This window comes from Carassius carassius, chromosome 36, assembly GCF_963082965.1.
Source record: "Carassius carassius chromosome 36, fCarCar2.1, whole genome shotgun sequence".
NCBI classification, from domain to species: domain Eukaryota; kingdom Metazoa; phylum Chordata; class Actinopteri; order Cypriniformes; family Cyprinidae; genus Carassius; species Carassius carassius.
This window is the reverse complement of record NC_081790.1, coordinates 6,545,774-6,564,998: the sequence shown is the minus strand read 5'-3', so window position 1 is coordinate 6,564,998 and position 19,225 is coordinate 6,545,774. Positions and strand designations below refer to the sequence as shown.

The following is a 19,225-nucleotide window of genomic DNA, read 5'->3' as shown; positions in this document are numbered from 1 at the left end:
GAAGAAAAATATTATAAGAAAAATATTTCTGGAGTACCAACCCTTGTAGAATAACCTATAATGTCTTTATAAATAGATTTGTAACTGGAGATTTGTTGACATAAAAAGTGCAAACTTAGATCACTGGCTTTAGGCTATCAGTCTCCATTACCAGAAACTTGCTTATTCATTACCCTGCTATAAAATAAGAAATAAAAAAATAATAATTCAATTACATTACATTTGGCTTAACTGGTCTTTTGGCTGGTTAGAAGGGGTTTGGAGCAGTACTGGGGTCAGGGACCAGTTTAGTCAGTTTAGTTTTTTTTGTATTTTTATCCCAATTTTCCTATAACATAAAGCAATTGGGATTCTATTGCACCAACCAACTGCACGTGAAAACAATAAGAAGCCATTACAAGCTATTTTTACCCAGCATCTAATGAAATACTGATGACACTTCACATTGAATCTGTCTTGGGAAACACAATAGCTCGTGGCTGAGATAATGACAGGTTCAACATGTCATTCTGTGTTTTTATGTCAAGTAGCCTAACCTACCAAGATACTGACGCAGAACCCCTGGGAGGGGGCATTAAACTTTCAGTGTACCACCCCACACGAGTCATCCAGACATTGGCACGACAGTTTCTCTCTACAGCGCACGGAATTATCGCGTCATTTTCTTTCACTTTCTAAGAGGTCGTCGTCACGGAGTAGGCTATATAAATGAAGTGATTATCCATATGCAGCATTACACGGGCCTCTACTAGCAATAAGTGCACGAGCAATTCCAGCAGTACTGATTAAAGAAGCTGAAGGGACTCGACTCGACTCGAGTCTTACATGAGCGTTATGTGCCTCGTCTGGAGATCCAGATTAGTCGTTTTCATCATTCTGCTCGCTGTGTTCTGTGATGTTTATGCATCAGACGCACAACCATTAGGAAAAGTTTATCCACGCGGAAATCACTGGGCTGTTGGTGAGTAAAAATATTTTTAATTTAAAATATTTTGGGTCACATATACACGTATACACGCGTATTATTTTGGAGGAGAGTAGCTACAGTTAGGATATTTCAATTTATATTTGAAATGTACTATTTTTTAAGCAGTAGCTACATTTTTTTTATGTACATTAAAAATTCTTCATACTCTTCATTTATTAATATTATTTTTTTTGTAACTGTATAAAAATGTTTAAAAGATAATGAAGGTTGACAATTGCAACAACTGTTGATGTATTTTTTTTACATAGGCTACTATTTATCTTTTAAAGAATATGTAAGGCCAAGTAGCTAAGACATAAACAGGCAATGAGTTAATAAAATAATAATAATTAAATAAATATAAAAATTTTATTGGTGTGTGGCTTTACCAAGATGCTGGTCTAAGAACCTGTAATGTAGCCTTTAGAACTTTGGATCTTTAGAGACAAATTAGGGTTTGTTGCTGAACCTATCAGCTGTGAACCATTAAATAAAAGTTATGAGTAGGCTATATTCAGTAAATGAAATAAAAAACACTAGCAGATAATAAACATTAAATGCACTAGTGGTATTGAGTAGGCTATGTATCTGAAGTGATTGCAAAACTCTCAAGTGTCACTTATGCTTCGAGTCTGAAGAGGGAAAGTTGATCCATAGAGTGTAATGAGCAACTGCCTTGTCTTAATTGGATGAAAATAGTTGGCAAGCAACTAGCTTTTTGAGTGTTTGCATGATGCAATTTGTTAATAAAGAGAATATGGGGTAAAATATGATATTTTTTTATTTAAGAGATTGAGATTTGAGATTGAGTTCAGTGGTGCTAATGCTGTATTAAACAATTGCTTGTGAATAGAAGGAATTTTGGATTATTGGATCTGACTGGATTCAGTATTTATTTAAATGGCTAATATTCAGCTTTTTCTTGATTAGGTTGTGCTATAATGTATAAAATGCATTGCTGTGACTTTGTTTGCATCCTGCACATGAAGTCTTATTTAAGTATGGAAATGCTTCCTACCTATCATACTTGTATTAAATGCATGAATTTTACTTAATATCAGAGCAAATATCTGTTTATAATAACGACCTGTATTTGTTTTAGGGCACTTAATGGGCAAGAAGAGCACAGATGAGCAGGTCAGACATGAAGATCCAGAAGGCGGCGATGAGACCTCTATGACGACTCGAGATCAGGATCAGCAGCTGGAAAGATACAACAAACATCTGCTGCTGCCACTCCTGCATGTGCTCATGAGAGGACGGATGGCACCAGAGAGCATGCTGGAGGGCACAGAAGAGATCGATACTCATAAACTGCTCCAGCACATACTGGAAGAGAGACTTCAGTGGGTGGAAGGTCAAGAGAGAGACAGACAAGTCAAATCGGTGAGAGAAATCTTTAACATGATCGTTATGTTTATGTAAAAATGTATGCAAGACGCATTTAATGTGCATATAGGTATTGCATATACTGAGTGCATATAGATACTGTTATAATGATTTATTAATATTTTGAATGTGTTTTTATTTTTATATTTTCTGATTTAATTTTTAAGTTAATTTTAGTCGTTTAGTGTCATTTTTATATATATTTTTTGAATGTCTATCTAGTTTTTGTTGTTGTTGCAGTTTTAGATTTAGTTATTTTAGTACACAAGTTTAAGTTTTTAACAGTTAATTTTTTTAAATGTAAACTTAATTTATTTAAAGTAATGAAAACTTTTCATGTTTTTAGATTTAGTTGACCATTTTTTTTAAGCTAACGATGATATGCATGGTTTATTTAAGGTCAGTTTCTTTTGATTCTTATATAATAATATTTCTTGTTATTATATTTCATATACAGGCTGAGGACGTCTTGATACAGGCTTTATTAATGCAGGATGACAATGAAAGTTGAGGACCAACTGGACAAAAGACTGTGGTTTGACGTTCACTTGATAACTGGCTTGATCGAATACAGACCTCTTTATTCAACAACATATAAATAAGCATGTTATATTTTTGTATGCCAATATCTCTACAAAGTAACACAAATAAACTGAGTGTCATCATTCTGTATATTTTATGGTATTGTTTTATAAATGAATTCATCTTCTTGATAACTGACACCATAGTAACCATTGTATTCACAGTTCAGTTGATTAATATTTAATAAACTTTAACTTGTTGGGCTATCTGCGGTTTATAAAAACAATAGTCTGCTCGCTTGCATATTATTTGAAACGTCCTAATAAAGGAATAGTTCACCCAAAAATAAAAATTTGCTGAAAATGTACTCACTCTCATGTCAAGCAAGATGTAACAAGTTTTTTTTTCTTCATCGGAAAAACAGTTTTGCATATATAGCTTTGCATCACTTGCTCAGCAATGCCTCCTCTGCAGTGAATGGGTGCCTTCAGAATGAGAGACCAAACAGCTGATAAAAAAATAAAAAAAACACCTCACAATAATCCACAAGTAATCAACATGTCTTGTGAAGCGAAAAGATGTGTGTTTATAAGAAACAGATTAACATTTTTGGGTGAACAACTAAACAGAGAATGTGCTGAGCTGAGTTAATTTGTTATGGGTTATGATCGATCTCTTGAGGTGGCTGGCCATAACCTGCTTATTAGTCAAGCAGTCACTTAACAGAGGCAGGCAGGTGACAGGAAAACTCATCAGCGCACACTAATGACCCTCTGAATAACTAAATCACAACCTCGGCATTGTCTGTGACAACTGGCAGGAAATTGTTGATGGCCTAACTGTCTCGCCGCTCTCAACTGTCCGCGCACAATAATGGCTCCAATTATACACACTGATGTTTCTAACAATGAAAGATGTCAGTTGAGGCCACTTTCGTCTGTTTAAGCTCATCTACTGTCACAGTTTCCTGTCTGATGTTTGCTTTCCTCATTTGTCACAGATGAACAACCATTAATAGAAATGTGACCCCCTTCAGTCTCAATCTAATTGCATCATTGCTACAGGTCCGCAGGTCCCAACTGCTAATGCAAACAACTATATGAAGGAATTTGTGAAATTTAGATAACTCCCGAGAGATTTTAAAACAAATCTGTATTTTATTTTGAAGGTTTACAAGTCTTAATTTACATTGCGTGTAGACAAATAGGCTAATTATATTTATAAAGGTATATCAAAAGTGTTTATAATATCAGTCTTATGTATACAAAGTATAAATTAAAAAGTAAAAGTTTACACAGAGACATAGCCTATATGTAGCTTGGCTTTGGACATTTTTTTAATTCCTAATTTTTAATAACCTCAGATTTAGTTTAGTTTTAGCGATGGTGAGAACATATTTCTACACAGAAACACCCACAGAAATCTAAAAAAATCCACCACAAAATTACAGTTTAAATTGGATAGATTGCAAAGACACTGGTCCGTTATCACCGGAGAATAATATTCCAAAAGCAACCACTAGATGGCGGCATAATCACGGAGAAACGCCACACTGGAGGACCGGATTATCCCGGCAACTGAACAGTAATAAAAATAAATAAATAAAAATAACAATCTCTCTCGCTCTCTCAAATACTGAAATTATTAATTACAAATTGAATACAAAACATTAGCTTAGATTGATATCTTAAAAATACAAAGGAAGTTCATAGCCTACAGAAATAAATAGAAACAAAATAATATATAAAATATTTTTTAACAAATATTATAAATTATAGCAAAGATGTACACAAAATGCTGGAATATAAGAGTATGTGTGAATTACTTTAAGAACTTTACTTTACAAAACATACTATTTTATAAATCCGCATGAAGAACTATTGGAGACAGGATGCATTTGACTTTTTTGTTTTAATTGTTTTTATTATAAAATACAAAATTAATCTGTACAATGTGAAAGCACAGAGCAAAATGTCATGGAAAGTGACCATCTGGATCATACAATAGTATTTAACAATGAAACCCTTTGACTAGAATTGAAGGCTCAAATATGATTTTAAATGGGACAAATGTGATTCAAATTAAATTAAATGCATGCATTTATAATGCTAATTTTAATGTCTCTCTTTGAATGCTTTATTAAATGCTTTTTTTAATGATTGAATTAGGTCTGGTTGTGTATTTGAGCAAGCTTTATTAAATTAGCTCATGATAAAAAAAAATGTAATGTAAAAAGTAATGTAAAGTGAATTTGTTTTACAAAGCTTGTCATCCATAATGAACAACTCTGTGAGTTTTCTGAACCACAAACAGATGAAAACCATCAAACCATCAAACAGAGTCTGATTTAGAAAGTTGAAGGAGATGCAAACAAGTCTCTGAGTGTCTCAGTCCAGCATCCTCCTCACTCTACCACGTCTTCCCTATAAACTGGATGTGTTCTTTCGCTTTCATTCTTAGTGAGGCGATACTTGTGTTTCGTGGGTCGACTTCTTCTAGTGTAAATTTATCCATAAAGCCCGAGCACTGATACACTGGTGGAGGGGGGCACACCGCTCCTATATGGGGTAGAGGGTGGTTGAGCGTGGATGAGCTGAGGAACTGTGGAGGGGTGTAGCTGGCTGGTACTCCCTGCTGAGGGCTGATGAAGCTGGGCAGTGACTGCAGGGGAGGGCTGGAGGAGGTAATGGGTCCGGTTAACCAGGGCTCTAACGGCAGAGACAGCGGTCCCGATCTGGGGATGGACAGCATGGAGGACTCCAGCAGCTTGATGGAGCTCACCTCCAGCTTCTCCTGACGTCGCCACTTTGCACGGCGGTTTTGGAACCAAACCTGAAATTCGACAAAGGAAGGATTTAGGTTAGAATGCAGAAGTAACATACTAGTCCAAAAAGTGAGGTAAGATATAGAAAAGTGCAAATCTAATGTTCATATTTAGTCAAAACATTTTAAATAAATAAATCTCAAAAACATTTCAAATACACTTGAAAAAAAAGTTCAAATGTTCATAGTTCACAAAAACACTTCAAATAAACTTGCAAAAAAGTCAATATATGTTTGATTAAATTGTATTATATTTATAAGACTTTTTTTTACATAATATATGTGATGTTATATTACAATATTATAAATTATTTTTAACAGTTATGTCCAAAATCTTAATTTGCTACACATAATGTTCAAATATTTGAAAACAATATATATATTAGACACATTTTATTAGCTGTCACTAAAATTACTTCAAAATATTTTAAATCAGAATATTATACCCCAATAAAATCAAGGAGGAGGCTACATTTTCTTTGGCACTATGCACTATACACAAGAAAAGTAGTCTGATGTGAAATCTATACCATCTGTATTATTCAAGTTTTACTTTTAATGTATGGAATACAAATGTTTTTTTTTTAATTCTAAAGTTTTTAATTGTATTATTTCAATTGTTATTTGTCATTCATTTTTTCAAGAAATAAATGCCCTGGTTGCTTTAATTCATATTGCATTTTGTGTTTAGTCTATACTATATTATTATTATTTATCAAACGAAAACCTGATTTATTGCCTTGAATTTGTGCTAGAAATATTTTTATTAACTTTGCAAACTGCAGGGATCAATGAGGAAAGGTTTCGATCTGTTAAATAAAGTGATCCTATTGCTAGAGTGTCATTTTTATTCTCAAATACACGGATCGTCTAAGTCCATCATCACGTGTGTGTGGTGTATCCTGTGCTCACCTGCACGCGAACCTCCGGCAGGTTGACCTTGAGCGCGAGCTCCTCTCTGCTGTACACGTCAGGATAATGCGACTTCTCGAACGCTCGCTCGAGCTCGTGCAGCTGGAATGTGGTGAACGTGGTCCGGTTCCGCCGGTGCTTTTTCTTCGGATTTTCATCATCCGACAATTTTCCACCATCCACATCCGGCAGATCCGGGCTGACCATGACGGCGGATCTACAGACACCTGGAGAAAAATAATTCAGGGTTTTCCTTGAGAAAGTGTGACGTGTTCATATTTAAATTTAAACTCACTTAGGCCTATTATAATATTTGTATTTATTTATTTATTTATTTTTTACACACACTAAACACACTAAAAACTCACTAAAAAGTCATTAAACTGTCACTCATATGTCTAACAGCATCATACATTTTGACCTCATCATATTTGATTAATTATATTTTAGAATTTTTCAAATAAAATAAAAATTTAACACTTTTTCTTTTCCCTTCCTTATTTTTTCAAAAACTTTTTAAACGTCCCTTTTTTCGTTTTCAGTTTAAATAAAAAACGTAAAACTTTTAAATAAACTTTTCAGATTTCATATAGACTTGTACCTGTAGATAACATAAACATTTCGTATAAAGTGCTGCCGAAACGTCCAGTTAAAACCCAGAAAACGCGCCTTTGCGAAGCTGTTAACTCACCATCAAAGTTTTTGGAGTTCTTGGAATCTTTTTGGGGGAAAGCCAAACGCTCGGTGTCTTTCACCGGCTTCCCGGATCCATACGAAAACGCCGGGTGGAAAATATTCTCTCCTTTAAATCCCAAAATGGATTCAATGCTGTGGATCCGCGTTTGGGGTCCAGGACTGCGAACCGCGCGCGCGGATGGGGAGAGACGCTCTTCCATGTCTAGTGACTGAGATCCAACAAGCCTCATTGAACGTTTCGTTTCAGAGGATTTCAGAAGATTTCAGATTTCCCCTCTTTCCTATGCAACAGACTCTCTTTCCAGTAATACAGGCTGTTCCAGCAGAAGCAACTTTCTCCAGTGGTCCTGCACACACTGAGGATGCAGTGGCCCCCATGGGCCTTATATGGCTCCCTCTCGACCAGGACTCTATTGTGTGAGTGACATCCCCTTCGATACGTCAAGAAACGTCAGACTGGCCGGAGTGAGGGATGTAGCTAGTATTGTCCCCGAGCATTAAACTCTTCCCAGAGATCCTTGTGCATAATGGCAGCTTTCTAAACCGCCTTACATAAATCTTAAATCATCTTTTCCCACTCCAGATGTCTTGATCATGATGGCCTGTAGAAATAATTGGAACTGGGGCTGGGATTACATCTTTGGGTCCGAAACAGATCAAGATCTCTGTACGCGCAAATGCAATTAAAAATGATAGTTTATAAAATTGTTCTGTGGTAACACTCGCGCCGAAATATTTTGTATTTTCTTGTATTTTTTTGTATCCTGTTCTACACTATTTTCAGGAGAAAAAATACACACACACACACACACACACACACACAACAAATGACGAAGTTTTTCAAATATTTTTCTGACACTGTTTGAAAGACGTTCCCTTAGAGGTGACAGTAGACGGAATGTCCCTGTTTGGAAATAAGAAAATAAAATAAACTATTGGCATTTATGGCTATGTAAGGGAGACCGACACATATAGGCTAGGTCTATTTCTTTATTTGTTTAATTTAATTGGCTACAGATAGGCAACAAGAAGTTTAAAATGAAATAGTAGGACTTATCTTTCTACCTGAAATTATATTATATATTATATATAATATAGAAGTCTGAAACAGTGCTTAGATAAAAAAAGACATTTAAATAAACAGTTACAGGCATTTAAGCAAAATGCGTAAGTAAACACTTTTACAAGGGTTAGTATACAACTGTAATTAAATGTTGTACTTGTAACTATAAATATAGCATACTCTTCTAGGCAAGATTAGCCTACATAAAAATAAAAAATAAAGTAAAAACAAAGTTTAGTTTATACATAATTTCTAGGTGAAAAATAAATGTCATTTAATCTGATTAAGAAATGAAGTCAGTTAAATGTAGGCTAACGAACGGTAAAAGTCTACTTAAGATAGATAGAACTGGTAGGCTTATATGGCATCGGTAGAATGAAATGATCATACGTTTTGGTGATCAAACATTTAAGCAGCCTAACTAACTAATTACAACTCTAAAACGATAAAACACCACCAAGGACTACTTTAGGCCTACACTTCGAGCGTGGAGTGCTTTCGGCCATTAGGGGATATTGTTACATGAACAAAACGCGATCTCAAGCAGCAAGCGCGCGACCCCTAAGAGCTAGCCTACAATTGAGGTGCAGTTAATTGGAAGAATTTGCAAACTTCCTCAATATTGAATGGATACGTGTAATTAGCTCCGAACAAAGATTGACAGCAGTCTGATAATCCGCAGGAGACACGCTGGTTTGAAGGGATTACACACTTTCCTCCTTCTGTCCAAAACAGCACAAATCCTTTCAACTGCTTGGCTTTTCCCTAATTACAACAGTTAATGTTGGTATTTACAGATTTATTCAAAGACACAGGCCTACTCGAAAAATAAAAACACACTGCAAAATACAAGAATCAATAATGTGTTGATTAACGCTATACAAATTGAGTATTTTTATTTATTTATTTATTCATTAATTCGATGATAATGATAATGCGTTTTTTAAAATCACCTTTTTAGTGTCTGTTTTTTTTTATTTTAAAATTTTTTTACTGCATTGTTATGACAATAAAAAAAAATACAATTGAAATTAAACAAACAAACAAACAAATACAAATTAAGTAATAAAAGGTCACATAATGTGAAGACACAAGATTGCAATGCTACTATGTATAATGAAAGCGTGTAATTTGTCTCAGACCTGATGGTCCTATTAGCAGGTAATCTTTAAAAGTCCAAAGCCTTTCTTTTTCAATAAACATGAACTTACAGTCAAGTAATATTTTTCTCCTGTCTAGTCATAAAAAAATAAATTGTTTTTCAGACCCTTTTTACCGGATTTAGTTGTTTTCTTGTAAATATAGTACAGCTACATGGTATAACAAGTTGACAATAAGTTGTTGTGGCCAAGAAAATCTCACAGGCATGTACTTATTTTGATCACAAATGCATTTATTCATGTGTTTAATCTGTTTACAATCCGATTCATGCCTATTTACTTCACATAAAAACTTAATACATATGACTAAAGAATTCTAATGAGTATCTCAATATCATATTTGTCAGTGCTAGATGCTCCGCTGTCAATAAAAGAGAGAGAGAAAAAATGAACAAGAAATAACAGCATAACATTCGTCTCATCCCTTGTGCAAAAAAGCAGGAGGGGGATTTAAACATAGCTTCTCCACCTCAGGTTCAAGTTAGATGATTGTTAGATATATTTACAGGTAATATTGCAACAACGACACCAAAAAAAAAAAAAAAAAGGACAAGGAGGGAATAGACTACAACATAATTTATTCAAACATCACATACGAAATAAAAAGTCCTACAGCGAAATTGGGAGCCAAGCAAGAGAACCTGATCTAGATCCAGATTCTTGCAGCTTTTGGGAATGCAGAGTGATTTCTTCTGACATGCTTTCAAATTAAATTTCATTTGAAGACATGTCAAAAAAAGGTTTTCAAAACTTTATTTCAAAAACCCAACCTGGTTTGTAGAAATGTGTGAATTTGCTAAACTGCTACATGACAGAACACTTCTCCTCAGCCTTGGTCTTGATCTCTGTCAGTGTAGCACTGGCTTTCTCTTTTATCTGATCCATGTCCATGTTCTGTAAGTTCTGCATCTGTCCCAGGATGGAGTCCTTCTCCTCCTCCTCCGTGGCATCCTCATCCACCATCTTCAGCAGCTCCTCGGGAACGTCCACGTCATCTCCTGCCATCTGGATCATGTTGTCATCCTGCTCACTCTGAGGGGTAAATACACACCATGTTATTTTCAAAGTTCCACTTTAATGTTCATAAATGTTAAAAACAATGAGGATCATTTGTGCATTTAGTTACTTCCGACTAGCCTTACACTGGCTTAGCTAATGAATTTGTGGTGTTATACACAACTCTAATTTAAATATCTAACATTTTAGACTCTACTTTTGCATTATTGCATTAAGGATTTAAGAGAGAGAATGAAGCTGTACAAAGGCGAACAGATGTTGAGGAAAGCCAATATGGTTGGAGGATTGCACAGACCTCAGTTCACTCTCTTAATCTAGTTATCTTATTTATCAGAAGTGCCAAGAACACAAAACCAAAAAAACCATCCGTATGGGAGAAACTGCATTTTGTGTATGTGTGTGGGAGCCACATGCATATTAGGATTCTAGAGATGGTTTCAACTAGTGTTTTTGTTTGCATAATATATTTGTGTTCTGTGTATATTAATTATGTGTATATAAATGCACACACTTACAGTATATACAGAAAATATTTACATGTCTATATTCACATTCATATAATTAATATTATAAATAAATATATTTAATATATAAACAGCATTTTTTCTAATATACATATATATACTGTATATGCATGTTTTTGTATTTATATATACATAATAAATATACACGGTCCACACACATATATTATGTAAATAAAAACTTTTATTTTGGATGGGATTAATCATGATTAATCATTTGACAACACTAGTTTCAGCTAATTATTATAATAATAGAATGATATGTGAAGGATCATGTGTAGTTTCATCGTCTCAGATTAAAATAGAAAATAGCCATTTTAAATTGTGAAATATTGTAAAATATTACAACAATTGCAGTTTTTGGTTGCTATTTATATTTTTGATAAATATGCAGGGGATAAATATGCAGGGTTTGTGAGCCTAGGAGACTTAAATATTTAAAATATATTAATTCTAAAAATAAATTAAATATATTAAATAAAAAATATACAAATATTACTGGCCTCAAACTTGAATGGTAATGTATGTAATTTATAACCTTAATCCTGATAAAAAAAAAGTTAATGTCAATTGCCAACTGAAGAACATTTCCTTTTTAAAATATTATTTTTGGATTTGAGAAGGGGCAAAATGGCTCTTACTTTAGGAAGTCTGTATTTGTCTCGTAGACAGACCCTCAGAGTCGCCCTCTCTGCTTTCTTGTGCAAGAAGTCTGCATCTCTTTCCATTCTGTGGATTAGAAATATTTTGACAACACGTTATCACCTGCCAAATACAGCATATTAATCTATCTAAAAAAAAACAACAAAAAAAACTATGTTATACAGTGATACAAAGCTGTGATTTTCATGTAAAAAAAACCCTACCACTGCACACATGTATGATTGAGTGGAAAACATGCATTGCACAACAGTCTGTTTTAAAATCCATGCGTGACAAAACACTGTAGCAGCAAAATAAAATAACCTCCGGGGTTTAGCCCTACAGCTTAATTCCAGATAAAGAGCTTCAGGATGCTTACAGCATTGTTCAGGCAGTGCTATGGCTATACTTGAAGCAAAGCTCTTAGCTAGTTTACCAGCAACAACTAAATAATAAAATCCTGTGGATGTTTGATCTAGAGCAACACAAAGATCTTCAGATGTTTAGCTGTAATCTCACAGCAGACATGTATGTTTACTGTAAGAATCATCTGTTTCTATCCTAGGCATATTTCTACTTAAGCGAGCCTGCTGATGTGAGTTGCTATCTCATCTCTTTTGAACATGAATAATATCAAATCTTGGTATTAGCATGCTTCAGATGTTTTTTCCTGTACAATTACTGATTGGAAAATCGCTTTCAAAAGCTATATGTGTGAAATAATTGTTTTTTTCTTATTCAAAATGTGTATACTCGTGTATACTTTTTGGGATATATCCAAAATATTTTATGAGTGAACATCAACATCATTATTCTGTGTGTTAATCTGGTTATGTAACCATGTTCCCGGTTTATAAGCAACACTGAATTATAAACACTGTTTTTAAACCAAGATATTTTTTTAGATATCTCAATTTAATCAGATCCACTATTGTTACACTGCATGCGTCATAATTTATTAATTAGTCAGAAAAAAATATCATATAGGTCTTTTTGACAAAAGACAAAATGGCTGCCAACTGTGGCCTAGAAAATAAAATTAATATTTTATATATGCAGAGGTTTAACATTCTCCAATACTTTTATTATTCACTCTCTACCATGATTGCTTCTAAAAATAGCATTATCCAGATCAACAAGGCCAGGATAACCTGCGCTAAGCTCTGCTCTTAGGACTGATTAGCAGCTAGCACCTGACGCTTACTTTCTGATACCAACATGGAGTCTGTTCATCTTTAATCATTGACATTATCAGCTTTTTACAACCAAGATAGTCAAAGTGCAGGTGTTTGCATGAATACATCATCATGAAGAATATCATATTAAGATTAAGTCTGCATCATGGTTTTGCCTTGATAATATCTGCAGCTCCCTTTGCAGTTTGTATTTAAATTACAGTGTTTCTGTGATGTATCATCAGCTTTAAGGATGGAATATGCAAAAGTATCCAGCACTGAAATGCTATCAATTGAGATAAATAATGCATTAATCTATCTAAGAGCAAAAAAGAGAGATAAATACAGAACTCATTATGCATGACAGCATATGCAAGTTCCTTCATTTATTCTGTCAAGGTCATTATATGCTAAATATGTACTGTAAGCACAAATAGGGCTTGAGGGGCCCAAACTTTACTTACTTCTCCTCCACTAGCTGTTTCTGGTACTCCTCATATTCTTCTCTAGTCATACCGGCGGCCGCTGCAGGGTCCTTGGGGGTTTCTTCCTCAGCCTTTTCCTCTCCTCCTCCAAATCCCATTCCCTTTAGTGGGTTCCCCACCATACTTTTGATTAGAAATGCCATTTTTTTCCACCCCGATGGAGTTTCAAGCTTGACGTCAAGTTGCGATTTCCCGAAATCTTTTGGTGAAAGGTAAGAGAAGTCCCTCAGATGGATAGTTGTTGGTCTAATTGGAGCTAGGCTAACCGACCTGCCTGTCTGTTATCAAGGACACACTGTTGACTAGTAATGGCGGCCAGAGAAAAAAAAAAAACGTTTATGCTGCAGCCATAATCTGGATTAAGTTGTGGCCATCTACACTGAGAGGCAGATGGCTGTTGCTTTTTTATTTTCCACACAATAAAACTGAAAGAACTCTACGCATTTATCGATCAAAAGCTCTAACTAGAGGAAAAACAGTAGGAGAACTTGAAAACTATGAAATCTGTGTTTTGCAGATTAGGGCAGTCTCCATTGTTGACGTCATGTTCGTTGCATCCACCCACTGACTGCTAATCACATTACTTAATGAGGGACTGACTAAGGCATCACAACCAACCGGTTACTGATTTTACATTTATACCCCTTGTGAGCCCAGAGAAGCAAAGATAAACCTGTTTATGTGTCCCACAGATGAAGAACAGGAACTATTATTTCAAACACTGTACGCATTAAACACGTGGCCACGAGAAAAACATGTTGTTCCTTCAACATAAGAAGTCGTGGCCACAAGAAATGGATGTTGTTCCCTCAACATAGCATCTCAAGGCCACGACATAAGGATGTCGTTACCTCGACAAAATGATCTCGTGGCCACGACATAATATGACGTTCCCACGAGTTAATATGACGTTCCCACAAATTAATATCTCGTGGCCACGACATATTATCACATTCCCACGAGTTATTATGTCGTGGCCACGACAAAACTAAGTAAACCGAACAAGTCACTTTACGGGCACCGTAGTTTTCTACAACAGGACAATGATAACTTTTAAGTGGTTTAAACAAGGAAGCTGAGCTAATTAATTCACCACTTAGCATATTAGCATGTAGCATAAGATTTACACATGAGAAGCTAATACAGCAAAAACACTCACTAAGCATCTTTGATCTTTTGGATTCCCATAATTTACTACTTTTAGGTTAAATGAATTAACATAGGCTAATTAATGAAAGGTCTTGGTTCTTAGGTCAATTAACGTTGCAGTTGAACTGTTGTCCTTAAAAATTGTTGAAGTTTGCGGTTTTATTTTTCGAGGTAAATAAATGTCCCTTTAAACTGTCACAGAAGTTATGTTTTAAGCCATTTTTACCACAGGAAATTCATAATTTGTTAACATTAGCATGGTTCAAACAATTAAGGAATAGCTCAGTTACCAGCTAATGGATTTAAATTTAGCATATTATCATGTAGCATAACATTCACACGTCTTTGTACCATACACACCACAAACACATACTAAGCATCTTCAATCCTTCAAACTCCCATGACCCTTGTAAATAAACTCAACTACTGAAAAGTGTTGCTTTATTTTATTACAATTTCTTATTTTTTTATGCGATTATCTCCCTTTTGTCCTATGGTAAAAACAGCTTAAAACAATAAGGTGGTGTACATACAGTACAAACTTGTGTTCTTAAGAAATCCTATGACCTTTGTAAAAACTCAACTTAATTACAGAAAAGTCTAGTTTATTTTATTATTCATGGTCCACAAGTCAATTTATGTTGCTATTACGGTCCTACAAAACAATTAAACAATCACCTAACAGTTGTTAGGTGATTATTTCCCTTTACAGCTCTGACACTGATTGTCTAATGGTAAAAATACCCTAAACCAGCTTAAGGTGGTGTACCAACCGACTAGGGTCAGATGAACTCCCATGACCCTTGTAAAAAACAAACTGCAATGCAATTATAGAAAGGTATTCACAGTTGAGAAGTACCTCAGGTCAATTTATACTGTAGTTTGACTATTGTGCAACAAAACAACTCTGGTTTTGTGAGGCGATTATCTTCTATTAAAGCTCTGACACTGTCAAAATTGAAGCTGACAATTCCTGTCCAAGGTGAAGACACTTACAGCAATACGGACATCATTATGTCCCCAAAGTCCCACAACTGTTCAGTAATGGGTCTATTGGAAACATAAATATGATGAAAACTATTATTCTTGAAGGGAAGGTCATTTTAAGAGTGAATTGTTGTGGACAAAGTTCTTAACATTTCCATTTACCTCATGTGACAATATGGTTGCTTTGAAAGGGTGCAACTACTAAAAGTGTCCTTTAGTAAAGAGGTAATTAAAATGTAGAGGAGGCCATTTGAAATGATTCACAACTGCATCTCCTGTTGGGGCCAGTGAACTCGTGATGGATTGATCGCACAGCATGGAGGGATGGAGTGACAGATGTGCTAAACATACATGACATGTCTCTGTGTAATCCCCTGAAAAGACAGAGGAGGGGCGGGAGAGAGAGAGAGAGTAAGCTCGATCAAGCTAGATCAGTGATTGAGAGTGAAGAGAGACAGAGGGAGGGAACTGCTGGTGGATTATCAGCTAAGCATCATCAGCATATCCCAGCGCAATACTCTAATGTCACAAATGGACGCTAGTAACGCAGACACTGGCGGCCTGTAGCATCCAAACGGTCACTCAGATCATAACTTTGGAAACTTTGAGTATAATTAATTAGTGTATTACATTTTAACACCAAGGTAAACCATAAAAGGTGTAAACAAGGATTTCAGAATTAGTTATGGTGGCACTATAAACACAAAATTTGCTTTATTAAATATTTAGCAATTGGTATAATATCGTTAATTGCCTCCAGGCTGGTCTGGTTGAATAGAATATAACTCTACTGAATAGAATAGAATATTCTAGAATAATAAAAATACCCACATTTCCACAAAAAAACATTTATCAATAAATAAATAAATAATAATAATAAAATGTGTTTTATATATATATATATATATATATGCAATTATACTGACCAGCCTGTGGTTCTTTTTTTTAATTTATTCTGGATTGCAATTGTTTTTGTTCTTCCACTGCAGATAAACAAAGAGAAATAAGATAAAACAGCCACATTTCATACAACAATATACTTATCCCAGCAAAACAAACTAAAAATACTGTACCTACGTATACATTTTTCCCATAACAAAACACTTATCCAAACATTAACTGTATTTTGTCAAAACATCTGGATTGCAGTTATTTCTGTTATTTTGCTACAGAGAACCTAATACATATAATAAAATAGTATAAAAAGTTACATTTCTATGATTTCTCATAAGATATTTATCCCATCATAAACTGATCAACCTGTATTTAAAAAAAAATCTGTACTGCAGTCACTACTATTCTTTCATTACAAAGAACTACAGTGAAAAAAAAAACAAAACAAGATAAAATATATTTCTAACATTTCCCATAGGAAAACATTCGAAACATTCTGGATTGCAACCCCTTCTGTTCTTTCACTATTGACCGAAATCATTAAGACCAACATGTAATCATTTGTTTGTGATGACTGGAGCTGAATAAAGGTGGAGAAAGTGTGTTAAAGCCCTCTGTCTCTGATCTAATCCCTAACAATGGCCTGGGTCAATGAGGTTTCCATAGAGCAGTGCTATGGCTCACGGCTGGGGTTCTTACATAATCCCCTGCATGAGGCTGGCCCTGTCAGACAGAGTTACATCTGCCTCCAGGAGCTCAAAGCCTCAAACCGCACTTCTGCTACTCATTTACACACTGTGAGCTGACAATTATATTACAATATACTCTAGCAACAGGCAGAAATTACCTATGAAGGGTATATATATACAGGTGCGTCTCAATAAATTAGAATGTCGTGGAAAAGTTCATTTATTTCAGTAATTCAACTAACTTAACAAGAGGAATACGACAACTGTAGCCAAATTCATTGACACGTCTGTATGCCTTGACTCCAGCCTCGGTCCATTCCTTGTGAAGTTCACTCAAATTCTTGAATCAATTTGCTTGACAGTCCTCATAAGGCTGTGGTTCTCTCGGTTGGATGTAAATCTTTTTATTCCTAACTTTTTCATTCCACTCAACTTTCTGTAACATGCTTGGATACAGCACTCTGTGAACAGCCAGCTTCTTTGGCAATGAATGTTTGTGGCTTACCCTCCTTGTAAAGGGTGTCATGATTGTCTTCTGGACAACTGTCAGATCAGCAGTCTTCCCCATGATTGTGCAGCCTAGTGAAACAAACTGAGAGAACATTTTGAAGGCTCAGGAAACCTTTGCAGGTCTTTTGAGATGATTAGCTGATTGGCATTTCACCAAATTCTAATTTGTTGAGATAGTGAATTCCAAAATCATATCAATTAAAAGAACCAAAGACTTAAACTACTTCAGTCTGTGTGCATTGAATTTAATACATGAGTTTCACAATTTGAGTTGAATTACTGAAATAAATTAACTTTTCCACGACATTCTTATTTATGGAGATGCACCTGTACATATGTGTGTGTGTGTGTATACACTTCTTCATCAATTGCTCAGTTTTGCCAGGAGGCAAGCTCTAGGAAGAGTCCTGGATGTTCCAAACGTCTTCCATTATGTATAATGGAGGCTACATGCTTCTGTGAACCTTCAATACAACAGATTTTTTTCTGAACTCTTCCCCAGATGTGTGGCTTGATGCAATCCTGTCTCCAAGTTCTACGGGCAGTTTTTTTTTTTTTTTTACCTCAGGGTTTGGTCTTTGCTCTGATATGCATTTTCAGCTCTTAGTCATGTGCACCTTTCCAAATCATTCGATTGAATTTGCCACAGGTTAACTTCACTCAAAAGTGCTGTAACATTTACAAGCAAAATGAATGCTCCTGAGCTAAATTTCAACTGTCCCAGATAAAGGTATGAATACTTATGCAATGGAATCATTTAAGTGTTTTATCTTTAACAAATTTGCAAAGATGTTAAAAACCTGTTATTTGCATAGTCATTATGGTAAATGGAGTGTAGATTGATGTGGAGAAAAAAGTCATTTAAAGCAGTTTAACATAAGGCTTCAACAAAAAGAGAAAAATATTGAAGGGATTTTAATACTTTCCCGAGGCACTGTATGAATGAATGAATGTATATATATATATGTATGCGTGCACACATAGCACACACACAGCAAAAGTCTTAGGGCACTAGTATTTTCACCCACCCCCCCAAAAATGGTTTTAAGTCAGTTATTTCTATGTTTTGCTGTAGTGTGCAAGTAGGAAATATCAGTTCACATTTCCAAACATTATTTTTGCCATTTATTGCACTAATCCAGTGAGATTTTTGTTTGCACAAAGAGTCTGACAGCAGCCAGTGCTCCACAGAGATCTGATCTCACCATCATCAGTCTGTCTGGAATAACATGAAGAAACAGAACCAAATGAAACAGACTAAATTCAGAAGAACTGCGGCAATGTGTCCAAGACACTTCAAAAAACCTGCAAAAGTACAATAACGTGCAACGTTTTAAGCACTTGTGTAAAAATGCTGTAAAGTGAGGATGCCATCAAAAATAATGCCATAGATTTTATTAATTAAATTCTATTAACTTCACTAAATTAAATCAACATTTGGTGTCACCACACTATGCGTTTAAAAAAAAGCTTTTGTCCTAAGTGCACTTGCGCATTGTTTTTCAGGTAGCTTTGCAGGTAGGTTTCTTAAAGTGTCTTGCCACAGTTCTTCTGGATTGAGTCTGTCTCAGTTGGTTCTGTTTCTTCATGTTATTCCAGACAGACTGATGATGGTGAGATCAGA

At 35.1% G+C, this 19,225-nt stretch overlaps 3 protein-coding genes across 3 annotated transcripts; 1 reads left to right on the top strand and 2 right to left on the bottom strand.

Moving 5' to 3' along the window:
* Positions 1 to 617: 617 nt before the first annotated feature.
* LOC132116662 (gastrin-releasing peptide-like) lies at positions 618 to 3,200 on the top strand. The gene is made up of 3 exons (XM_059525523.1): positions 618 to 961; positions 2,070 to 2,353; positions 2,814 to 3,200. Exons 1-3 carry the CDS (start codon positions 826 to 828, stop codon positions 2,865 to 2,867), a joined length of 474 nt encoding a protein of 157 aa, XP_059381506.1. The 5' UTR covers positions 618 to 825; the 3' UTR covers positions 2,868 to 3,200.
* A 1,594-nt stretch (positions 3,201 to 4,794) lies between these two features.
* LOC132116660 (retinal homeobox protein Rx3-like) lies at positions 4,795 to 7,765 on the bottom strand. Its single transcript, XM_059525522.1, has 3 exons — positions 7,305 to 7,765; positions 6,614 to 6,840; positions 4,795 to 5,710 (listed from the first exon to the last, which is right to left on the bottom strand). Exons 1-3 carry the CDS (start codon positions 7,537 to 7,539, stop codon positions 5,288 to 5,290), a joined length of 885 nt encoding a protein of 294 aa, XP_059381505.1. The 5' UTR covers positions 7,540 to 7,765; the 3' UTR covers positions 4,795 to 5,287.
* Positions 7,766 to 9,744: 1,979 nt separating this feature from the next.
* Positions 9,745 to 13,936, bottom strand: LOC132116659 (complexin-4-like). Its single transcript, XM_059525521.1, has 3 exons — positions 13,352 to 13,936; positions 11,712 to 11,799; positions 9,745 to 10,564 (listed from the first exon to the last, which is right to left on the bottom strand). Exons 1-3 carry the CDS (start codon positions 13,513 to 13,515, stop codon positions 10,337 to 10,339), a joined length of 480 nt encoding a protein of 159 aa, XP_059381504.1. The 5' UTR covers positions 13,516 to 13,936; the 3' UTR covers positions 9,745 to 10,336.
* Positions 13,937 to 19,225: the final 5,289 nt, after the last annotated feature.

Bases quoted from the DNA above. Each gene is read 5' to 3' on its own strand.
- LOC132116659 (XM_059525521.1), bottom strand. From the start codon at position 13,515: ATGGCATTTCTAATCAAAAGTATGGTGGGGAACCCACTAAAGGGAATG. The intron at 11,800-13,351 runs GTAAGTAAAGTT...TCTAATCCACAG, and splicing joins AAACAGCTAGTGGAGGAGAA to AATGGAAAGAGATGCAGACT. The intron at 10,565-11,711 runs GTAAGAGCCATT...TTTACCCCTCAG, and splicing joins ACAAATACAGACTTCCTAAA to AGTGAGCAGGATGACAACAT.
- LOC132116660 (XM_059525522.1), bottom strand. From the start codon at position 7,539: ATGAGGCTTGTTGGATCTCAGTCACTAGACATGGAAGAGCGTCTCTCC. The intron at 6,841-7,304 runs GTGAGTTAACAG...ATTTTTCTCCAG, and splicing joins GAACTCCAAAAACTTTGATG to GTGTCTGTAGATCCGCCGTC. The intron at 5,711-6,613 runs GTGAGCACAGGA...GTCGAATTTCAG, and splicing joins TGCCGGAGGTTCGCGTGCAG to GTTTGGTTCCAAAACCGCCG.
- LOC132116662 (XM_059525523.1), top strand. From the start codon at position 826: ATGAGCGTTATGTGCCTCGTCTGGAGATCCAGATTAGTCGTTTTCATC. The intron at 962-2,069 runs GTGAGTAAAAAT...TATTTGTTTTAG, and splicing joins CGGAAATCACTGGGCTGTTG to GGCACTTAATGGGCAAGAAG. The intron at 2,354-2,813 runs GTGAGAGAAATC...TTTCATATACAG, and splicing joins GAGACAGACAAGTCAAATCG to GCTGAGGACGTCTTGATACA.